At 40.3% G+C, this 22565-nt stretch overlaps 1 protein-coding gene across 1 annotated transcript in view; it reads left to right on the top strand.

Moving 5' to 3' along the window:
• The window catches only part of dgkh (diacylglycerol kinase, eta), a 166658-nt gene that overhangs the window by 31488 nt on the left and 112605 nt on the right, over positions 1 to 22565 (top strand). Inside the window, exon 4 of the mRNA XM_037687075.1 lies at positions 18735 to 18815. Within this exon, the coding sequence (XP_037543003.1) occupies positions 18735 to 18815 (81 nt within the window). The remainder of the gene's footprint in view (positions 1 to 18734; positions 18816 to 22565) is intronic.

Below are 22565 nucleotides of genomic sequence, written 5' to 3'. Positions count from 1 at the left end.
GGTTCAATTTTGTATTAATACAGCCGCTTGTCTCCACCTCACCAGCGGTTCATTATCCTGACATCACTTCAGAAGTGTCGGTCCTTCTCGTGCTCCCATGTGTTTTTCCCTCCTGAGATTTTGTAAATTGTTGCTGCCCCGTGATCAACCCTTTGCTTTCATTTGTTTAAATAAATTGTTTTATTTGAGTTCTCTGAGTCTGCCAAGGCCAAGCTCACAGATCACATTTCTAGGTATCATTATACTATTTTACTTAAAATTTCAGAACTGTTAGGCAATTTGTCAAGTTAGTGAAGCAAAACAGTAATATTAAGTCAGTTCCTCTGGATGGTTTGTTTTTATTGAAATGTTTTGTCTAGGGCTGGACGATATGGCCAAAACTTGTATCACGATATATTTCTTAATTTTGGTCAATATGATATAATTCCAATATCGATATAAACTATATAAAGGCCTCATAAAAACTGCCAAGAATGCTCAGAACTGATGCTTGTAAAACTAAAAATTATTTTGCCAAGTCTATGAAACTCCTCCAGTATAATATTTTAGAAATACAAACTGTACAACTAAATTAATGTTCACCTTTTATTTGTATTTAGCCTTCAACTAAATTTGAAATCACCATCAAATAAACATAAAACTCTCAACTTTGTCAATATTAATACTTAGTTTTAACTTAAAACAACAGCATAGGCTTATTATGCTATTCTCAATAATTAAAAAAAAGGTGCTTCAGCCAGGCGAAAAAACAAAAGTGCTCAGAATTGCTGCAATAAACAGAAAAAAAAAGAGAGTCGACACTGACCTCAGTTACTCCTCCACCCGTTCTCTAACTTCACCATAAAGTGCAGGTGTGGCTGTGCGTGAAAAATATTTCCAGCCGTGGTGCTTGTATCTGTAGTCGATGACCGACATCATTTGTTTGAAACCCTCGTTCTCCATCGTCGTAAACGGCATCATGCTGGTGAAGATTCTCAGTCATCCAGGACACGATAAATTCAAAAAACGTTCAATACAAAAACAACTGGACTTTATTTGTAATCTGCATCATGTCTTTAGCCAAAAAATTTGTAACGGCCTTAGTGACGTCTTTATAGCGTTAGGAGTTCTTGTCATAAGGCGTAAATACAGTGATCTGCGTTTCCTGCATGAGTTTCTTTTGACACAGCTGGGACTGGGTGTGATGCTTCAGAGCAAGGGCGTCAGAAGCATCCGTAATGTGGGGGGACACAATGATGTGTGTAGGTGTGCATGTGCATGTGCATGTGCGTGCATAAAAAAAGGTGTTCACTAGTGAACAAAAAAGCAGCATTTAACTAGATTTCTTTTAATTCCACACATTTAAAGCATGTTTCTCACCACGTTTATGTAAATTCAGCTGTTGGTTTTAAAGACATTTTAACTTTAATACACTTTAATACAGAGCATCAGGTCGGCACTATTTGTGTTTATAAAGAAATAAAAAACATCACCACTAGACTTTTTTACTTGTGTTCAACACTACTCATCTAAATTATGTTTCTCATGAAGCTTGAGGACAATAAGGTGTGGGGCTTTAAAGACATTTCAACTTTAATGCACCTGAACACACAGCGTCTGTTACACCTGCAGCGTCTTACAGCGTCACAGTTACTGCTAAGCTAACATGCTACAGACGTAGCTCCTTTCAAGCATCCTCCTAACATGAATACATGTTTATGATCAACCCCCTGGTCAACAACTGCCCACACTAAGCTGCTAAACTGGCGAGTGAGCGACACAGAGGTGTCTCCATCTCCTCCACCTGTGCACGTTTTATGCCGAGCCAGGAGGAGACACACAGAAGGACTGCAGGTGTTACACCATATTCTGTGACCACCGTATATTGTGACCGTGGCAACAGGCTGCTGTTTAGAGTTGGAAGTAACCAGGAAAACCTGGAGTGGAGTTTTAGTGGCCTGAGTATTCTCCTATTAATCAAGTGGAATGGATTTGTTCACAAAGAAAGAGAGACTGCGCCGCTTGAACTAATGTTTCATAGTAAAAATGGGGGGGGGTCCAAATGAACGTTTTTTTAATGTGGGGGGGACTTGTCCCCTTCACATATAATGGTTGTGACGCCTATGCTTCAGAGACACGTTAGCTTAAACTTTTATTGTGCTTCATCTTCTGACTCTCAGCATATTCTATCGAACGGAAACTCTTCAGATGGTGGAACAAGTTAGATGTGTTCCCACTGCTAGTTGGAACAACTCTTCTGCACACTGTGCAGCACACTGAAACTAGAAGTTTATCAGAGCTCAGATAGCCGCACCACTTCCACACCGCCAAACTAAGTCTTTCCCCTCTTATCAACTATGACATCTGCTTTCTCTTCCCTGTGAAAGCTTGTTCAGTCATGTTTGTATGACAGTAATGGGCACTCAGTTTGTAGCTAAAACGTAACGTGTTGGAGCTTAGCCTATCTTACGACCGCTGAGCATAACCTACTAGGGGTTGAACGACTACATATTTTTTTAAGTCGACTTCAACATGATAAAAGTCGAGTTGATGTCGACTAGTCGATGTGACGTCGTAGAAACTCAAGACGCTACTCACAAAAAAATATCACTTATTATTTACCAAAAAAAAAAAATCATCGGGAGCGTATATTTATGGTACCATTTGTCATACTGCAAATAAGTAACAGGAAAACCAAAACTATTATTAAACTGCATAAGTTAGTTTTATTTTATTTAACTAAAGTTTATTAAATAAAATAAAACACCACAGTAGTGGTGGATTCTCCACCGGCAGTGGTTAGCCCCTTTGTTTTTATTCTTATTTTATTTAGTGGATTAAATAAAATGAAACTAAAGCATCGGGGCAGGCAGTGGTGGAATCCACCATGGGCGGTTGAACTGGAAGAGTCATCTTTAGTGGAATACTTCCACACTGTTAATGAATTTCTACTCATTTGGAAAGACTTGACTTGCTCCTCGCCTTCCATCTGCCTGGAAGAATCCATTTAGTGGCCAGTGCACAGCTGATCATGTGGCATGTGACACAATCACTGACTGTGACTAGTCGATGTGAAATTTAAAACCTTGCGAGATGCCCAGAATCGACTAGTCGACTGGTCGACTGGTTGACTAGTCTATTCGCTCCCTATAACCTGCTACTTCTGGGCTCGGGCTCCATGGCTGTGGTGGCCGTCATCACTCACGTAGCCAATGTGTTGCAGCTTTTTCTGTTCGGCTTGAAACGGCTGCGTCGTGAACGTCAGCGAAATGCTGTAATCATAGCGTGTAATGTCGGAAATGTTGGAAATGTGCTTAAAACTCCTATCACTGTTTTTGAATAAAAAGTATATTTTGATATATATTGATACTGAATTATTGTCCAGCCCTAGTTTTGTCTTTCACCCAAAAGACTTCATCAGAACCACTTTGGCCATGGCTATCTCAGACGAGTCAGCGGGGGAGAGGGCAGACTCCAGAAACCATTTGAGCTCCAACAAACTGGTTGATCCACTATGAGAAGGTGATATTTATAAGACTGAGTTTGCTGTGGCTCCTCGGACTAATGAAGTCTTTTGGATGAAAGATAAAACGTTTCAACAAAAAGAAACCGTCCAGAGGACCTGACTTAACTTTTTTGGATTTTTCTACCTGGATTATTGAGCATGAACTTTGACACAAAATAATAAAAGTAATTGGGTATTTTCCTTAAAGTAAATAAATCATGTGATGTATTTTTAAGTCTTTGATTTATTGTGACACAATGGTATTTCTGCTGAAGGATATCATACTGTCAACCTCTCATACCCTGTAATACTGAGCCAGTCAGTGTAAACAGTGTATACACTGTTGCAAAGGTTTTTGATGGTGTAATTGGTTTAATTTATTTACATTTTCTCTAATTATCATTTAAATTGTGTCATCTATTAGGAATCTTAACATATATTTCAAAATGAGCATGAACTAATGCTGTCTCAAGTGGGTAAGATGATAACGGCCCGTCATTATTTCAGCTTGCCTCACACACCACCAACATTTCTGAATCTTGTTGACCTGTTTTCCTCCTCTGCTTCTAATCTAACCTCCCAGCTTCTTGAACTTGTGTATTTGTTTCTGCACACGCTCTAGTCTGGCAGTGTCTTGACACGCTGGCAGGAGCAGGCGCTGCGCAGAGTGTCCAGGAGTCAAGTGTGTTGGCGAGTTCTGTCCATGTGCTGGACGGGGGCGCGACACTCTCCCCCGCCTCTGGGTGCCAGCGGATCTGAGGAGGGCCTAGTGAGAATCCGGGTCAGCACAGTTCAGCCAGGGCAGCCAGACCACTAACCAACAGTGGTTCTGAATTCATGTCATATAGATCTGCTGGGTCAAGAAATATCTGTTTATTTTCAAATATTTGCTTAAATCGTTTGAAAATAAGAAGATAGAATGTGTAGCTTTAAAATTCCTATCAACCAGGTATTGGATGCAGTTTTTAAGCGAGACCCTACTTTATACTGTATGACATGAATGTGCTATTGTATAATAAGATAACCATAAGCTTGGCTGAAAACTAGCTATGAATATAAGACCTAAATAAATATAGTTTATTAAATTAAGTTTTCTTCAGTAAGGAGTTTGGATTTTAATGGGAAATTACAAATGACAAAACTTGGACCACTAAGAATACAGAGGCAAACTTGTGATCTGCTCAGTAATGTCATGAAACGATGGTATAACTTGTGACACTTACTGTAGGTGCTAACTGAAGTCTAACTCAGCAAAGTCTTTGTATTTTACATTCACGCTGTTTTTTTTCAAAAGCAAGAATTGAAATGACAAGATGACTCTTACAAAAAGGAAATGCAAGACATTTTTCTTATTCATTTCATCTCCACACCTCTCTTTATTACCAAACTGTAAAGTTTGGTAAAAATATGTGTTGTGTTCAACATAATAGGTCGCCACATCAAAATGTTCGCTATTGTTTTTGACAACATTAATTTGATTTCTACAGTTGTTTTTTTCTTGTACAGGAACATGGAGTGCTTTAAGGAATTTTTTTTTTTTCACTTGTTGATTTTGAACAAAATGTTGTGTATTTCAATCTTATTTGGGATATTTTAAAACAACAAAATACAAGAAAAGAAAAACATTTTAGAAGGATTTGTTTATATATACATATTATATTCTCATACTTCTTCAATCTAGTTTCCATGGAAGCAAGTTGTTTTGATTGTTGCAGCATTTCATATTGTTTGGACAAATAATTTATGGTCTGTCACGTTTGTAGTTGAGCCAAGTATAAATGAGCTTAGAACAAGAATTTAGCATATTATAAAAGAGGTGCTCTTCAGTGTGCATATGGCTTCTGTTCTTCAGAAGTGCATTTTACACAATATTAAAGCTTGATATGATCATTTACTTTGTATTTGTAATTACATTATTCTGACCAAATCAAACACAAGAGATGTGTCACTGTTTGTAGAAGAACAGACCCAAGGATTAGAGCTGTCATTTTTAACCTGGGCCCGAAGCTCGGTCCGGCCCCCGAATTTGGGCCGGGCCATGATAATGTGCTGGATGGGCAGGCCAAATCTGTGTTGGGCTTTTGATTGTGTCAGCAAATCAGCCGCGATCCAATATATGGAAACATGGCGGGTTTGGACCTGCAATTACTGTTAATTTGTTGGGTTGGGTGGGAATTGGAAATGATGGCTACGGGCAGGGACCTGGTCGGATCAGATTTTTTGGGCCTGAATGCGTCTCTACCAAGGAAGCAGACCAACACAAGGAGCTTGAAGACAAACAAAAAGATTGATAGCAACAAACACAATATAAAACTGATGCAGCAGTAGAAATACAAAATAACAAAATGTAACTCGAGGAGACTCTGAGGAGAACCAGACAGGCATTTATCACTATACCAGCCTGAGGGGATGTAAGAACTTTTTATATGGATACAGGCTGATGGAGACACAAGAGCTAGTTGGACGGGTCAGGAGCTGAGGAGCAGAAACAGACTGAGGGAAAGTCAAGATGACCCTGGACCCTGGAACAGAACTAAACACACAAAATAAACACAACATACTACTAAAGCATATCCAAAAAACAGATCATATAAACATTTTTTTATTGGGTATAAATGATTTGTTTACTTCCTCCCACAGACCAAAAACATGCATGTTAGGTTGATTAGTAACTCTAAATTGTCCCTAGGTGTGAGTGGGAGAGTGAATGGTTGTTTGTCTCATTTGTCTCTATGTGTCCCTGTGATGGACTGGAGACCTGTCCAGGGTGTCCCCCGCCTCTCGCACAGAGACTGCTGGATATGGACATCAGTGACCCCCACCACTTGAAAAGGAAGAGGCGAGTAAAGCTAATGGATGGATGGATTTGTTTACTGCTTCTCTTTAGGTTCACTAGAAGCAGTTAATTACAGAATAAAGTCATTATTTATTCATAGCTGAGTATTCTTTCACATCACCTTAAGAGTGCTTGGTCATATTTGCTGGTAGCAGGTTGACTGCAGCTGATTGGCAGTCTGTTGCTGTGATCAGCTGAAGGTAGCTGAGGTTTTATTCATCTTTGGACTTCCCACTGCTGGTCTGTTTGTTACCAGCCCAGCCTCCGTTTCTCAGTGGTCTTTATTTTGTCTATTTTCTTGACATCACTTTGTCTGGTTTAGCCTGCCTGTTACGTGTCTTTCTCTCACTTTGCTGATGACTTTTAATGAGATAAAAAACAAATAGAGATTTTATTTATGGAAGACTTGTAGAGTTTCAAAAATGTAACAAAAACTGAAATCTGTCAGTTATTCATTTGTTTGGACCTGCATTCAACAAATGCAAGTACAAATATAGTTTGTTTGTTTATTTGTTTTCATTAATCAACTTTATTGTCAAAAGTTTTTTTTTTTTTTTTTTTTAAAGAAAAAGTTATTGTTGAAAAGACAAACAAAAACTGAATGCAAAGTTGGCAGCACACTTAAAAGTTGGGAGAGAAGCAAAGAAATAAAATAAATATTATGGAATAAAGTAAAAAGTCTTCTTGTTTTCATATTTACATGTGCTGTAATAAGAATATAAAATGAAAAATAAACTGAAGACTAAGAGTTTTTAGACTGTTTTAGCTCATAATTAATTATTATTAGTTTAAACAATATTTGTCTGGATGAATTTGCAATACACTTTATTCCTCCCTAATTTACAGTGAAAGATGTTCATTCATTCATTTATTCACCCTTTATTTATACAGGTTAGTCTCAGATGATATGTTGAAAAATGCCAGAAATACAGTAGTCCCTCATTTATTGCGGGGGTTTGGTTACAAACCTGCCCATAGTAATTGAAATTCCACAAAGTAGCAGTGTTCTTTATTTTAGTATATACATACATACATACATACATACATATATACATTATATATATACATACATACATATACATAAAATATATATATATATATATATATATATATATATATATATATATTTTTTTTTTTTTTTTTTTTCTTTCAGCTGCTCTCTTCTTCAGGGGTCGCCACAGTGAACTAAAAAACTAAAGCCTCCAGTATACTCGGGCGTTCGTAAGTCCATGGAGGTCCGCGCGTACCAGATCAGAGCCGAAGCGGATGCCAGCAGGGCATGTTCGTGCAAATCTCAATTTTTACGACAGCGTACACGTACTCGATGTCACACAATAAACTGTCCGGCGACAGACTGTTTTGTATGAGACACCAATGCATTAAATTTTTTTAATGGCCTTTTTTTTTTCTTGCCAAAAGACAAGTGATCTCTTCCTTCTCCTCCTTTGACGCCATGACTGAAATTGTGAGACAAAGGAATTTTTCACAAGCAAATTAAAATCAGGCCCAGTGTACTGTGGGAGGGTTCGGAGATTTCCTGGTGGGCTGGTTTGATGTGTGGGCTGCAGGGCCAGCGCTCCCTGTTTTTTTTAAAAGTTTTTTTTAGAGCTATTTATTAACAACATAGAAACACAGAACACCGCTGCGGCTGGGGCTGCCAGCTCTTTTTTGGGGGGTGGTGGGGGTGTTTGCAACCTGTCAATCAATCCAATAGGCATTTCAACAAATGACCAATCAGTGACTTCAATTTGTCTCGAAGGTAAACACCCCTTGCCTGAGGAGCTGGTCTGCAGCCACTCAAGGTGGATGCTCGAAGTCTCAACCCTCTGCGGGCAGTGCGCGTGAAGTCCACACGGAAAAAGTTCAGCGCGAGTATACTGGAGCTTTAAGTTGCACGAAGACTTGGCAATTATTTTTACGCTGGATGCCCTTCCTGACACAATCACAGACCACTGAGCTACCACAGCCCGCTATGTGGAATTTATTTATTTATCCCTCTGGAACCAGTTTTCAAAAAATACAGTTTTGGGGCTCCTAAATCACAGTGTTCATATGAACACAACTGGAAAAGAAAAAAAAGATCACTCTGTCTGTCTGTCTGTCTGTATGTATGTCTTATCTTTCTATCTGTCTGTCTGTCTGTCTATCTGTTTGTCTGTCTGTCCGTCCATTAACTTCCGCTTGTTCCAAAGTCTGGTCGCGGGGGCAGCACCTTGAGCAGGGAAGCCCAGACATCTCTTTCCACAGCCACCTCTTCCAGCTCTTCTGGGAGGATTCCAACGCATTCCCAGGCCAACCGAGAGACATAGTCGCTCCAGCATGTCCTGGGTCTTCCCCGGGGTCTCCTCCCTGTCAGACATGCCCAAAGCACCTCTCTAGGGAGTCGTCCAGGGGGCATCCTTAGCAGATGCCCGAACCGGTTCTATTCCGAGACTGTCCCAAATAACTAAACTTCACACCTTATCACTAAGGGAGAGTCCAGCTACCCTGTGGAGGAAACTCGTTTCAACCGCCTGTATCCGCAATCTCATTCTTTCGGTCACTACCCAGAGCTCATGACCATAGGTGAGGGTAGGAACGTAAACCGACCGGTAAACAGAGTTTTGCCTTACAGCTCAGCTCTCTCTTCACCACAATGGACCGGTACAGAATCCGCAATACTGCAGACGCTGCACCAATCCATCTCTCAATCTCACGCTCCATTCTTCCCTTACTCGTGAACAAAACCCCAAGATACTTGAACTCCTCCACTTGAGGCAGAACCTCCCCCTTGATCTGGAGAGAACAATCCACCCTTTTCTGGTTGAGGACCATGGCCTCAGATTTGGAGGTTCTGATTCTTAGGGGTGCAAATCTCTCTGTGTCTGGCAATCCGATTTGATTCCGATTTTTAGTGTCACGATATAATTCTAAATCGATTTTTCGATTTGGAAACGATTTTTCTATTGACATGGTCATAAATTTTGTTTCAATTATAATGTATATGTAACTGACAAGCTGAAAAGATTAAAACAACAATGTAAACAAATAGAACATTTATTTAAAAAAATAATTTTAGGTTCCTTACTGTATCAAATCTTTATGATTCATTTTATATTCATACCAAAAATGGGAAAAAATATAAGATTGCATAAAATTCTGTAACTTAAATTACCAGTATTAGATTAGCTTAGCTGCCTGAATAAAATAAATAAATAAAGTAAAAATCTAGGAACAAATAATTCATCAATCCATCATCTTTACCCACGTCTTCCTTTACGAGTCACGGGTATCACTGGTGCCCATATCAGCCATCACTGTGTGAGAGGTGGAGGACACCTGAACAGGTCTCCAGTCCATCACAGACAAATAATTCAAAATATATAAATATAAAAGTAAACAGACTTCAGCCTACCAGTATATTAACCTTTAACTCGACATAAAATACAGACTTCACAGTTATTTTTAACCATATTGCTCTAACATTTGTTATATTTTCAAAACTTAACCTATTATGAAATATAGAGACTTCAGTCTTAACCATATTGATTCATATTTAGTAAATCTTTAACAAAATTTCAAAACCTGTGGAAACCTGCACAAAAACTTCTGAACTGTAATAATTTATAAACCATCTGAATTGTATAATTTAGAACTGGCTCCAGGTCATGTGTCTCATCTGTCCTCTTCAACCTGTTAAAAATCCAAATTACATTAAGTTTGTTGTACAACTTGTCTATAAGTTTTAGTATAATGCGAAATAACAGTTACCCTTGAGCTGCAGCTGCATCAGAGCTTCTCTCATTTGTTGTTTCATGGTGAAGTTGTGGTGCTGCTTTATCGCAAAAAAAAGCTATGTGAAGGAATAACGTACATTGGATCCAACGTATTAAAAATAAACCTAAACCTCTCACCTTCCACTGGGCTGTCTGATCATAAATCCTTTGTGCTATAGCAGGAGATGGAGAGGGAAATCTTTGCAGCCTTTGGGGAAGCCTGGAAGTTTGTTGCAGAGTTCATTGGTCGGCTCAATTCTACAGCGGCCGAATGGGGAGTAGGAGCGGAAAAAATATAAAACTTAAATGCATTTTAAAATTGATTTTGGACCTTTAGAAACGATTCAGAATCGCCAGGACTAAGAATCTAGATTCATCAAAAAATCGATTTTTTTCTGCATCCCTACCGATTCTCATCCCAGCCGCTTCACACTCGGCTGCGAACCGCTCCAGTGAGAGCTGAAGATCACGGCACAATGACGCCAACAGGACCACATCATCTGCAAAGAGCAGAGATGGAATCCTGAGGCCACCGAACCGAAAACTCTCCTCCCACTGGCTGCACTGAGAAATTCTGTCCATAAAAGTTATGAAAAAATTGTTGACAATGGGCAGCCCTGGCGGATTCTAACTCCCACCCTGAAGGGGTCCGACTTACTGCTGGCAATGCGAACCAAACTCTCGCACCACTTGTATAGGGACTGAACAGCCCGTCACAACAGGTTTCCAATCCCATACCCATGGAGCACCCCCCACAGTGTACCTCGACGAACACAGTTGAATGCCTTCTCCAAATCCACAAAACACATGTAGACAGGATGGGCAAACTCCCATGACCCCCTCGAGGACCCTAGTGAGGGTAAAGAGTTGATCCAGTGTTTCACAGCAAGGACGGAACCCACGTTGTTCCTCCTGGATCTGAGGTTAGACCAACGATCGGACTCACTTCTCCAGTACACCTGAATAGACCTTATCAGGGAGGCTGAGGAGAGTGATGCCGCTATAATTGGAGCACACCCTCTGGGCCCCCCATTTTGTTATAAGGTCACAATGCACATTCTATTTTCCATTCTTATTTTATTGAAAAACATACCCTTGAACAATATCCTAGAAACAATACAAACTTGTTTTAAATGGCCATGAGGTAGTGCTCAAATATAAATTAAGTTCAGACAGTTCTTTTTAAAACTACAAAACAATCTGTAAAATCAGTTTCTCATTTAAGTATCGGCCAATCTCCGATTTCCAAAAATTAAGGAATTTATTGGTGCATCCTTAATTATTTATTTTCACAAAAACAAACAAAAGTGCTAACGGGGCAGCCAAACTTACTTAAACCAGGAGGAGTTGGCAAATGGAGCAGATACAGTTCATGACACAGTGAAAGGAAAATGCCCGGATACCAAGGGAGTGAAAACATGTAGATTAAATACTGACACTAATGAGACAGAATGAAGAGCACCTGGGGTGATTACGATTAGGATCAGCTGTGCGCAAGAGCAGAACATGAGGTTGAGGAAAAACACAGAGGTGAAGGGAAACACAGGACAGATAGAGAGCCGTCTCATGTAGAGGTCTCCAAGACCATAAGGGCCAAAACAGAAAACCCCAAACCTATTTATATATATGATTGAACTCTAGGCAGGTGTGAAAGTTCTAATGGATAGCCCGAGGTGTGTCTAGACAGGTAAAAAAGTCCTAGGCTTGGTGGAGGGACATAGTCCATAATTCTCTCGGGACACGTGTTTAATGTCCTTGACCGGCTGTGAAAATAAGGGTAGCGCAAACCAGGATAGATGGAGAGGTGTCCAACAGGGAGCTCTTGGGGGCTGAAGACTCAGAGCTCCGAGGGCTGAAGACAGGGAAATCTCAGGAGTTGGGGACTGGCGAATGTAAACTTGAGCCATCCTCCTAGACCCTCTCATAGTTGTATGGTTGAGAGGCATCCTCTGAGATGTTTTCTAAAACGCATGCTGAAGAGACATCCTCCTGGATTCTCTCGAGACAAACTGTAAAGAGGCATCCTCCTGGACCCTCTCAGAAACACACAATGGAGAGTCGTCCTCATAGAACAGGGCTATTCAACTGGCGGCCTGCAGGCCACTTCCTGCCTGCGGGTGACTTCAGTCCGGCCCACCAATGATTTTTTTTTTTTTTATTGGGGTGGGGGGTGGGTTTGGGTTCTGTTTATTGCATTTATGATCCAATGCAATAAAACAAACACATTTAAAAGGTAACAGTTCATTGTAATACTTGGTTTATTTACATAATGACTTTAATTACTGGATGTCTGGCCCCTGAGCTGCTGGCTTTCAGAGACTGTGGCCCCCCCTGAGCAGTTTTGTTGAATTGCCCTGTTCTAGAACATCTTTGAGACATGCGGTAAAGAGATGTCCTTCTGGACACTTTTTGAAGACCTAGAGCAAAGGCAAGTAAAGATAAGAAGTAAAACAGAGGCAATGCATCAACCCTCCCAGAGACGTGGGGAAGAGGTGAGGCTTCACCTCTCTTCGAAATGTGGCGCAAAGGCAAGACCAATTCTCTGGGAGACTTGGGACTGAGGCGAGTGATAGTGAAAGTGCTATGTATTGTCAGCAATGCATGTTTTCATACTACAACAAAATTGGTTCTCTGCATTTCATGCATAACTCATGAGACACACACAAGAGGAGCAGCAGGTAGCTATTTAAGCACCCAGAGAGCAGTTGGGGATTAGGTGGCTTGTTCAAAGACACCACAATATATGGACATGCCAGTTAATCAAACCTGCGACTCTCCAGTCCTAAGTCGGCTGCCCTACCACTGAATCATACCCGCTTACATAGGTTGCATCTTCCTGGAAGAAATGGGATAGAGGTAGGGTCGACCCTCTCAGACATGTAGAGAAGTTACATCAGCAGGACAATGGCAAGCATGATTAGTGGCACAATGAGGCTTTAAGAAACAAAATATGTGTGCTTGACTAGCCAGGTAGATAGACACAAAGAGAAAACAAGACAACTTCAAACACTGACTGTTAAGCAGCCTTACAAAGAACTGACTTGTGTCTCTTGTACTCTTGCAACACCTTGCACCCTAGAAGCATCATTAAACAAACCGTTTTTATACATTCTTATTGCAATCAAACATTTTCCTTTGTATTTGTGTAACCGGCAGTTTGGGGTTATGTCTGGAGAGTTTTATGGCCTCAGCAGATGAAGAGTGTCACATTTAGATAGAAGCTGTTCCAACTGTTGTGTTGGTTGGGTTTCTGCTATCCCAGTCTTGGAGGGAGCATCTCTCAGATGATTGGCATCCGGTCTGGCTCTTGGACTCGGGTTGATTAGTACCCAGAAGTTCTATGTGCTTCTGAATATTGAAGATGTGCTGATGCATGTTGCACTTCTTGACAGTTGCTCGGACTTAACGCTCATGTCCACTGATCTGTTTGAATATTTGTGTTGTGCCGCAAACATGGCAAACAAACTGAAAGTTAAACTTTGTCACTTGCTATAATTATCATGAACAAGTTTTTTAGACCTAGACATGTTTTCCATCAGTAGAGAGCTCCCATGCTCTTGAGACAGGTACCGAGACACCAACAAATATGCAATGAGATTGAGAGAAAACATCAGACCTTTTTTTAAAACATGTTCAAGTCTAAGTGATAAAATTGCAAGACTTTAGGTCTCAGAGAAATGTAGACGCACTATGAACATTTTGAGACATTTTGAGACATTTTGGAGACTCCTTCATGAATGCCGTTTGTCAAGTCAGCAGCCGCAGTCCAGTCAGATAATACCCCTACTCATGGTGTTTGTCTTACAGCTTGTATCACTATACACACAAAAACGCACATGTATTAGTAAGAGGACAACTGGTGCATAATGATGAGTGAGAAGTTTGTTAAAAATTAGCTGCTAAAAGTTATCAAAAACGTGACAGCCATAAACCAACAAAGACTAAACTAACTGCCTGGTATTAATGTTGGTGCGCTTTTCCTACTTACACTCTCTTAGCTGCCACTCAATACACACTTTCATATGCACTAATAGGCATGTTAGAGGGAAGTGGTGGCGCAGAGGTTGGAGAAGGTAGGCCTGTGATCGAAGATCACCGGTTCAAGACCCGGTACTGACTACATCAAAAAATGTGGGTGAGGTAGGTGAAACACCCACACCTGCCCCCACCCTCATTTGCCCCACTCTGGGCCCTTGAGTAAGACCCTTAACCCCCACCATCTGCTCCTCCCGGTGTCCTAGATAGCAGCTCTCTGCTCCACACAGAGGGCTGTGGTAGCTCAGTGTCTGCGGTTGTGTCAGGAAGGGCATCCGGCGTAAAAATAACTGCCAAGTCTTTTTTTTTTTTTTCATTTATTTACCCTTTATTTATACAGGTAGTCTCATTGAGCCACTATAACTCATTTTCAAGAGAGACCTGTTTAGGGAGCAGATGGGGGGTTAAGGGCCTTGCTCATGGGCCCAAGGTGGGGCGAATGAGGGTGGGGGCAAGTGTGGGTGTGATGTAGTTCACTGTGGTGACCCCTAATGCAGGGAGCAGCCAAAAAAAAAAGGTACTAATAGGCATGTATTGAAGTACTGAGATACACAAATAACATGTGCTGACTTGGATGCCTTTCCAGCCAGGCCTGAGGAGAGGGTTGTTGATGGGGCATTCCCTCTGACAGCAAGAGCAACGCACCCCCCCCCCCCCCCCCCCCACACACACACACAGTCAGATGGCAATCCTTTGACAACATAGCATTTTTGTCCTGCAGCCCTTTGAGCTTAGCTGTATGCCTTTTGCATCACAGCCCTGTCAGGATATTGTATTCCTGTTTGTAGACACTGGCTCTCCTAGCTGTTGGGCTCCAGTTCTTCTACTACACAGAAAATCGATAAAACAAAAACACAATAACATTCACCATCATGTCACTCGCACATTCTCATTTAGCCACAGAGACAAAACAGCAGGGAAGCAAAGCTCTGGCTTCCGTTGAGTGTTGTGGAGTGGTTTTGTGGTAAATCACATTTCCTGGCAGTCTGAACAAACTAGGCATCCTCTTAAGACAAAAGAAACTGGACTCATTTTTCTTGTCCAACATGTTTCTGTGTTAATATTTTTTCTCTTCTCATTATTAGGACCTTGTTAATAAAATAATAAGAATTTTCCTGAACATATAAAAAGACCCAACTCCAATAACTAACATAAACAATTTATTTTCCAAATATTAGTATATAAAACACTACAGCTCACCATATCCACTCAAAAGTTTGATTACATCAAAAAAGTTTAAAGTTTTGCAGGAGTGCTGCTGACATATCAATCTTACAGCCATTTAGAAAAGTTAAAACTTTTAAAAAGACTAAAACAGAGAAAACTGTTACTGCAAAACCAGTTGATTGGACATGGTTAAAACAAAAACATATGGTAATTCTACATATAAACAGTCAGAATTTAAAAACTTCAGTAGGTAAGTAAAGTCTATAGGTCATATTTTTCCAGCAAAAATAAATCTACTTTTCAGTTGCATAGCTCAAGCAAGAGCTAGTGCAATTTAGAAATATTCTCTTGCTGTAAAGTTTCCCCTTTTTTATATTTTTTAGCTGTTACACTAGAACAGGCCTTAGTCCGCCTCAACTTCTGTCACCTTGAACAGTGTTAAGGGGGCACAGAAAAGTAAATATAATGGAACCCTTTAGACTAAAATGTCAAAGTTCCAGATTTTTAGTTACAGCATTGTGTTTGTGTTTAATATCAAATAAATTGCAGAACGTATCACCAGTGTATAAACTTGAACATAGACCTGGAGGGGGAATTTGTGAGGGTTTGAGTGTTTCACTGCACGAAGAGTTAGCAATCCTGAACAAACAAGGATATCAGTTCTGCGGTGTTATACTAAACCTTCAGGAAACCCTTTGATAGTTCCCAACTTTGTTATGCTTATGGCTATCCGACTCACATACCATACCATACCATACCATACCATACCATACCATACCATACCATACCATACCATACCACTTTATTTATAAAGCACTTAAAACAGCTACAAAGCCAACCAAAGTGCTGTACAGACAAAACAACAGGTAACACACAAAGCAAAATACAAAATGAGGTAAATCAGAATATAGACGAAAAACGATGCAGATAATGACGACAAACCAGTGTAGAGCATACAGGATCAAAACACAGATCACCTTGTGTTGAAAGCTATTGAATAGTAGTGAGTTTTTAAACGGGACTTGAAAACTGAGAGGGAGGGGGCCTGTCTGACAAGCAGAGGTAACTCGTTCCAGAGTCTTGGTCCTGCTACAGAGAAGGTCCTGTCACATGAGCTCAGCCCAGTGGAACTTGATGAAATGGTTCAGTCGTGAATTTAACAAATGTACAACTGTACAGAATGGGCTGTCAAAACCAATGTACATGTACTCTGATCACATAATTCAAAGTACGTATTACAATAAAATCAAATTCAATAGACAGTATGTTAGCTATCTAAAAGCTTTCTTGAAAGAAACCAACAGATTGTATTAAAGTGTGCACCCTTAGCAGGCATGGTGCAGCAGGTGACAGTGGAAAGTAAAAACTCCCTTTTAACAAGAAGAAACCTCCAGCTGAACCAGGCTCATGACAGGTGGATATCGGTCTCTATAGGGTGGGGGTTAAGAGGTGGGGTTCTTCTGTCAACCCCACCACAAAATTATTGATTTTCATGTGTCTTCAGTATTGATAGATCTTGATTCACCCATAAAATCTGTAAAATGTCTGTATTTTGCAATTCATGAAGCTAAGACGTTCAAATTTTGAAATAACTAAATAACTGTTTTCAGGCCACAAAAACATTATGTCAAGGTTGTTGAGTTTTAACAGTCAAAGTAATTTTGAAATTATAAGAAAAAAGAGCGAAAGAGCTAAAGAACTTTCAGTTTGTAAAATTATTTGTCTTCTTTCAGCTATTCCCTTTTCAGGGGTCATCACAGCGATTCATCCTCCTCCATCTTATTCTGTCCTCTACAACCTCTATCTGCACTTCAACTACCTCCATGTCCTCTCTTACTGAACCAGTATAACCTTTCTTTGACCTTCCTCTTTGTCTTTTTCGGTTGCTATATTTCTAACATTCTTCTACCAGTATACCCACTGTCCCTCCTCTGGACATGTCCAAACCATCTCAGTCTGGTCTCTCTAACTTTATCTCCCAGTTGTTCAACCTGTGCTGTACCTCTGATGATCTCATTCCTAATCTTATCTATCCTTGTCACTCCTAAGGAGAACCTCAACATCTTCCACTTCTTTCTCCTGTCTTTTTATCAGTGCCTCTGCCTCCAGACCATACAACATAGCTGGTCTCACCACTGTCTTGTAAACTTTTCTTTTGACCTTTGCTGACACCCTTGTGTCTAAAATCACTCCTGAAACTTTTCTCCATCCACTCCATCCTGCCTGCACCCTCTGTTTCACCTCTTTACCACATTCCCCATTTTGATGGACAGTGGGCCCCAAGTACTCGAAGTCCTGCACCTTTGTGACCTCTGCTCCTTGTAGCCTCACTGTTCCACCTGCCTCCGTCTCATTCACACATGTACTCTGTCTTACTACAGCTGACTAAGGCCGATTGACTTTGTAAACACAGCATGTTATTATTATACGGCAGAGCTTTAGGGCCACACTAAGAATAAAAAAACTACATTACCACCCTAAGAAAAAAATTAAAACCCATGAAATTATGAGAATAAAGTCGTACAAAACTTTTTTTTTTTACAGCTCTCGTTTATGTTTATATTTTTTTTTCCACGAGTCGGATCCACGATGTGACCTGTCAATCAATCCAGTAGGCGTGTCAGCAAATGACCAATCCGAAGCTAAATGCTCCTGTAAGTGAGTCGCTGGGTCTCTTCAGCCTCTTTCTGACATATTCATTGAAGACCTCTAACAGCGCTGCACGCACACAGTTTCTCTCACTGAGCGCCATTTTCCAACAGAAACAAAAATGAAGGTCATGACGTAAGAAGCAGCGTACAAAAACACCACAGTAAGTGGCAGTATTGGAACACGTTTTGAGTAAGAGCGTCAATAATAATAAAGTTTACCAAACATTCTTCATTTTACCAAAGTTAAAATGCAGTAAACCCTGCTTTATTGTGTCGGAGCTCGGATAATATTACAATTCATTTAGCTTTGGATTGGTCATTTGCTACACGCCTACTGGATTGATTGACAGGTCGTGTTGTGGATCCGATTCGTGGAAAAAAACATTAACGACAGCTGTAAAACAAAAAAAGTCTCGTACGACTTTATTCTCGTAATATTAAGACTTTATTCAACTTTATTCTCATAATACTACGACTTTATTCTTGTAATTTTATGGCTTTTATTTTGTTTTTCTCTGCGTGGCAATGTAATTTTTTTTTTTTTGCGTGGCCCTAAAGCTCCAACGTATTATTAGATGTATGCAGCAAAGATATTTGTTTTCATGTAAATATAAATATAAATTATGGTTTTAAGTTTCCTTCAAGCTTTGCTTGCTGCAGCTGTGTCTTCATATCATAGTCTAAAAAAAACCAAGCTTAGTTTAGCCCAGTGTGTTGAAAATAATTGTTTTCTGTGTTTTTGTCTTGTCTGTTCGCTTCTGGGGACCCTCTTACTCGTCAAATCCAATCCTCATTCTCCTCTGCAGTCCCTCATTTTTGATGAAGTGGACCTATCAGATGCAAGTGTTGCAGAGTCCAGCACAAAGAATGTCAACAACAGCTTCACAGTGAGTGCATCTTTCAGTCCTACTGCACATATACATAATCAGGGTTACATGGGAAATACAGTCCGAACTACACTAAAAAACGAGCAACAAACTGTAGCAACATGAAAAACTAAGTAGTAAAATCTATGTAAACTAATATTCAACTGATCATTCATCGTGAACATGGGACTTTTTTATAGTAATGACAAACTGTTTCTTCTGATATTCAAGGTTAAAAGAAAAGAAAAATGTTTTTTTAAGAATTAAAACATATAAAACAACAAAAATACCAATTATACAAATATTTGTCATGAGAATATGCTAGGTTTGTCCCTTTTGGGCTGCTTTAGGGTTATCTTAGATTAGTATACTGTAGTGTAATAGAAAAAGAGGCAATCCATCCAATCTTTGAGTTCAAGTTTGTCATAAAACATTCAATGAATCAGACAATTATATAATATTCTCTCAATATAAAGAGAGTGTGCTATTATTGTCGAGGAATCATGTTATTCATGGGAAAGTTCACTTTCAGAGGTTTGGTAAAGGATGCTTTTGTCCCTTCTGGTGGCTTAGTAATGCCCTGGTATCCTCCAATAGGAGCTGGAGAGGATTGCTGTGGAAAGGGATGTCTTGGTTTTCCAAGACATATTTTTCTATTTTGGGGGGTGGGGGGGATTTAGTAGTTTTATATTAGTACCACCCCAAGAGGGTTATATTGTGCCAAACTGCTGGCAAACCATCATGAATAAAAAAAACAAAAACAGAGGACTTTCTTACTGACAGGCTCCAGTAAAAGGCGTGTGGCCTAGCCAAATATATAATTAATTTTTATTTATTTATTTTTTTTGGGGGGGGGGGGGGTATAAATGGTAAATGGACTTCACTTATATAGCGCTTTTATATCTTATCAAGATAGTCAAAGCTCTTTACGACACAATCTGTGTCCTCATTTACTCACTCATACAGCACTCTACTAGATATATATATACAATGAATAATCAGAGCTTTATCACATTCATACACTGATGGGACACACATCAGAGGCAATGAGGAGTTCAGTGTCTTACCCAGGGACACTTCAGCATGTGACTGCTGGTAGAGTCAAACCCCCAACTCTTGCATTGGAGGACGACTGCTCTAACCACTCATTCACAGCCTCCACTGTTGACACATAGTTATAGATATAGTTAACATTATCAAGAGAGAAAAATGTGCTCATCAATTAGTTGGCATACTTAGATTTAAGCCACCAATATACTGCCGCGTACGTCCATTTATGCGTACGTACGCGTGTACTGTACTGTACGCAGAGGGTTCAGACTTCATACTCAAGCGTACACCATGAGCAGCTGCAGAGCAGCTCCACAGACAAGGGGCATTTACCTTTGGGATAAATTGAGGTTGCCGATTGGTCATTTGCTGACACGCCTATTGGATTGATTGACAGGTCAGAAAAAAATGAGCGCTGGCAGCCTCAGCCGCGGTGTTCTGTGTTTATATGTTGTTAATAAAAAGATCTTTAAAAAAAAACTTGGAGCGCTGGCTCTGCGCAGCCCACATATCAGACCAGCGCACCAGGAAATCTCCAGACCCTCCCGCAGCCTATGGACATGCCCTGGGGGATACGCTCGTACCTCCGCGTACGTATGTGCGTACCTCCATGTATGGACGTATGCGGGAGTATACTGGGGGCTTAAGTCTCACTAATTTCACAATTGAACTGGCCTGAGGGTCTTTCTGGGTGGAGTTTGCATGTTCTCCCTGTGCTGCTTGGGTTTACTCTGGCTACTCCAATTTCCTCCCACAAACCATAAACATGTATGTTATGCTGATTGGTAACTCTATATTGTCCCTCGGTGAGTGTGAGAAAGTGAATGGTTGTTTGTCTCGTGTCCTGTGATGGACTGGAGACCTGTCCAGGGTGTCCCCCGCTGCTCACACAGTGATAGCTGGACATGGGCACCAGTGACCCGTGCGATCCAAAAAGGAAGAAGTGGGTTAAGATAGTAGATGGTTGGATGAACTAGTTTGTGTGGTTGTGGAGTGCATATTTTTGAGGATCAATTATGCCATAATTTCAACAAGATCTGACGGGAGTTGACTTTGGCTCAGTGGAAGGGATGCTGTCTGCATCCCCGTCTCGTTAAATGTGCCACCAGGTTTTAAACAACACACCCCACCCACATATGAACAGCACACTATAGTGTTCAACATTTTATTGATTTTGTATTTTCATGAGAATGTATTATTAAGTTATGCCTTTAATTTTGCGTCAAGTTTAGTCACTAATTGTAATAAAAACAAAACAATTGTTTTGTCCTATTATCTTAATAAAACATACTTTTTTTCAATTTTAGATTTGTTCAAACTTTTAGTTTGAAACCTTTAGATCTGGCATGTAGTACACCATTTACAACCACAAGTGGATGAAAAGACACAACAATAAGATTTTTTTATTTTTTAATAGAGAAATGTAATGGGCAGTTGACAAATGCAACTTTTACTTTGACATTCCACCATAAAGCTGGCCCAATGTCTTTGAGTCTTTAACTTTGTGAGGGTTATTGTTTGTTTAACCTACGGCTTCCCTTGGGTCAAAATGACCCAAAAACTGCGGCCTTGTGGGTCATTTTGATCCAAGGGCAGTAGGAGGGTTAAAAAGGCATTTGTCATCTGTTTCTTTTTCCTCTAGTACTAAACTGGTACTGAGCTGTGAGCAAGTAAGGTATAAATTGTGACTTATGTGTACTAATATACGCCTAACATACAGCACATATTTTTCTTGGGTAGATAAAGTAATAAAAGAGAGCGTATCATAAGTGATCATGATGCAGCTCCAGTGTTTCATTCTGTGTCCATCCATCCATCCATTATCTTTACCCGTTTATTCCATTTTGGGTCACGGGGGTCGCTGGTGCCCATGTCCAGCAATCACTGTGCGAGGGGCGGGGTACACCCTGGACGGGTCGCAAGTCCATCACAGGGCCACATAGAGACAAACGAGACAAGCAACCATTCACTTCCTCATGCACACCTAGGGACAATTTTACCATACCATACCAATTATCATACCAATTTATTTATAAAGCACTTTAAGCAGTGACAAAGCACACCAAAGTGCTGTACAGGGACAAACAGAACAAGCGCATAGCAACAGATTACATAACAGGACACCAAAAAGTAGAAACCAACAAAAACAATAATGGATAACAACAACAACCGCAACATGACTAACACAGTGTGATGCACACAGACTCAGCACAGATCACACAGTGCAGAAAGCCAGGGAATAAAAGTGTTTTTAAGCGAGATTTAAAAACTGTGAGGGAGAGGGTCTGTCTAACGAGCAGAGGTAACTCATTCCAAAGTCTTGGGCCTGCTACAGAGAAGGCCCTGTCACCTCTGCGCTTGAGACGGGTTCCTGGGACTGTTAGGAGCAACTGGTCTGCTGATCTGAGAGAACGTGGTGGGACATACGGCTGGAGCAAATCAGTAATGCCCCTTTTCCATTAGTACCGGTACGGGCCGGTACAGCACGGCTCTACTCTACTCGGTACGGTACAGGTTGTGTTTCCATTATGCTTTCAGTACCGGTTCCAGTGGGCGGGGTTCAAATTGACGTCACCACCTCTCACCAGCTGGTGGCGCTGAGACGCAGAAACTGTTTTCAGTACAGGTTGAGAATTTATGTTATTTTGAAGTTGTGTGTATGTACATGTGTATAAATATATATATATATATATATATATATATATATATATATATATATAT

Source organism: Nematolebias whitei, chromosome 13 (assembly GCF_014905685.2).
Source record: "Nematolebias whitei isolate Nwh7 chromosome 13, NemWhi1, whole genome shotgun sequence".
NCBI lineage: Eukaryota > Metazoa > Chordata > Actinopteri > Cyprinodontiformes > Rivulidae > Nematolebias > Nematolebias whitei.
This window is presented reverse-complemented; position numbering and strand designations above follow the sequence as displayed.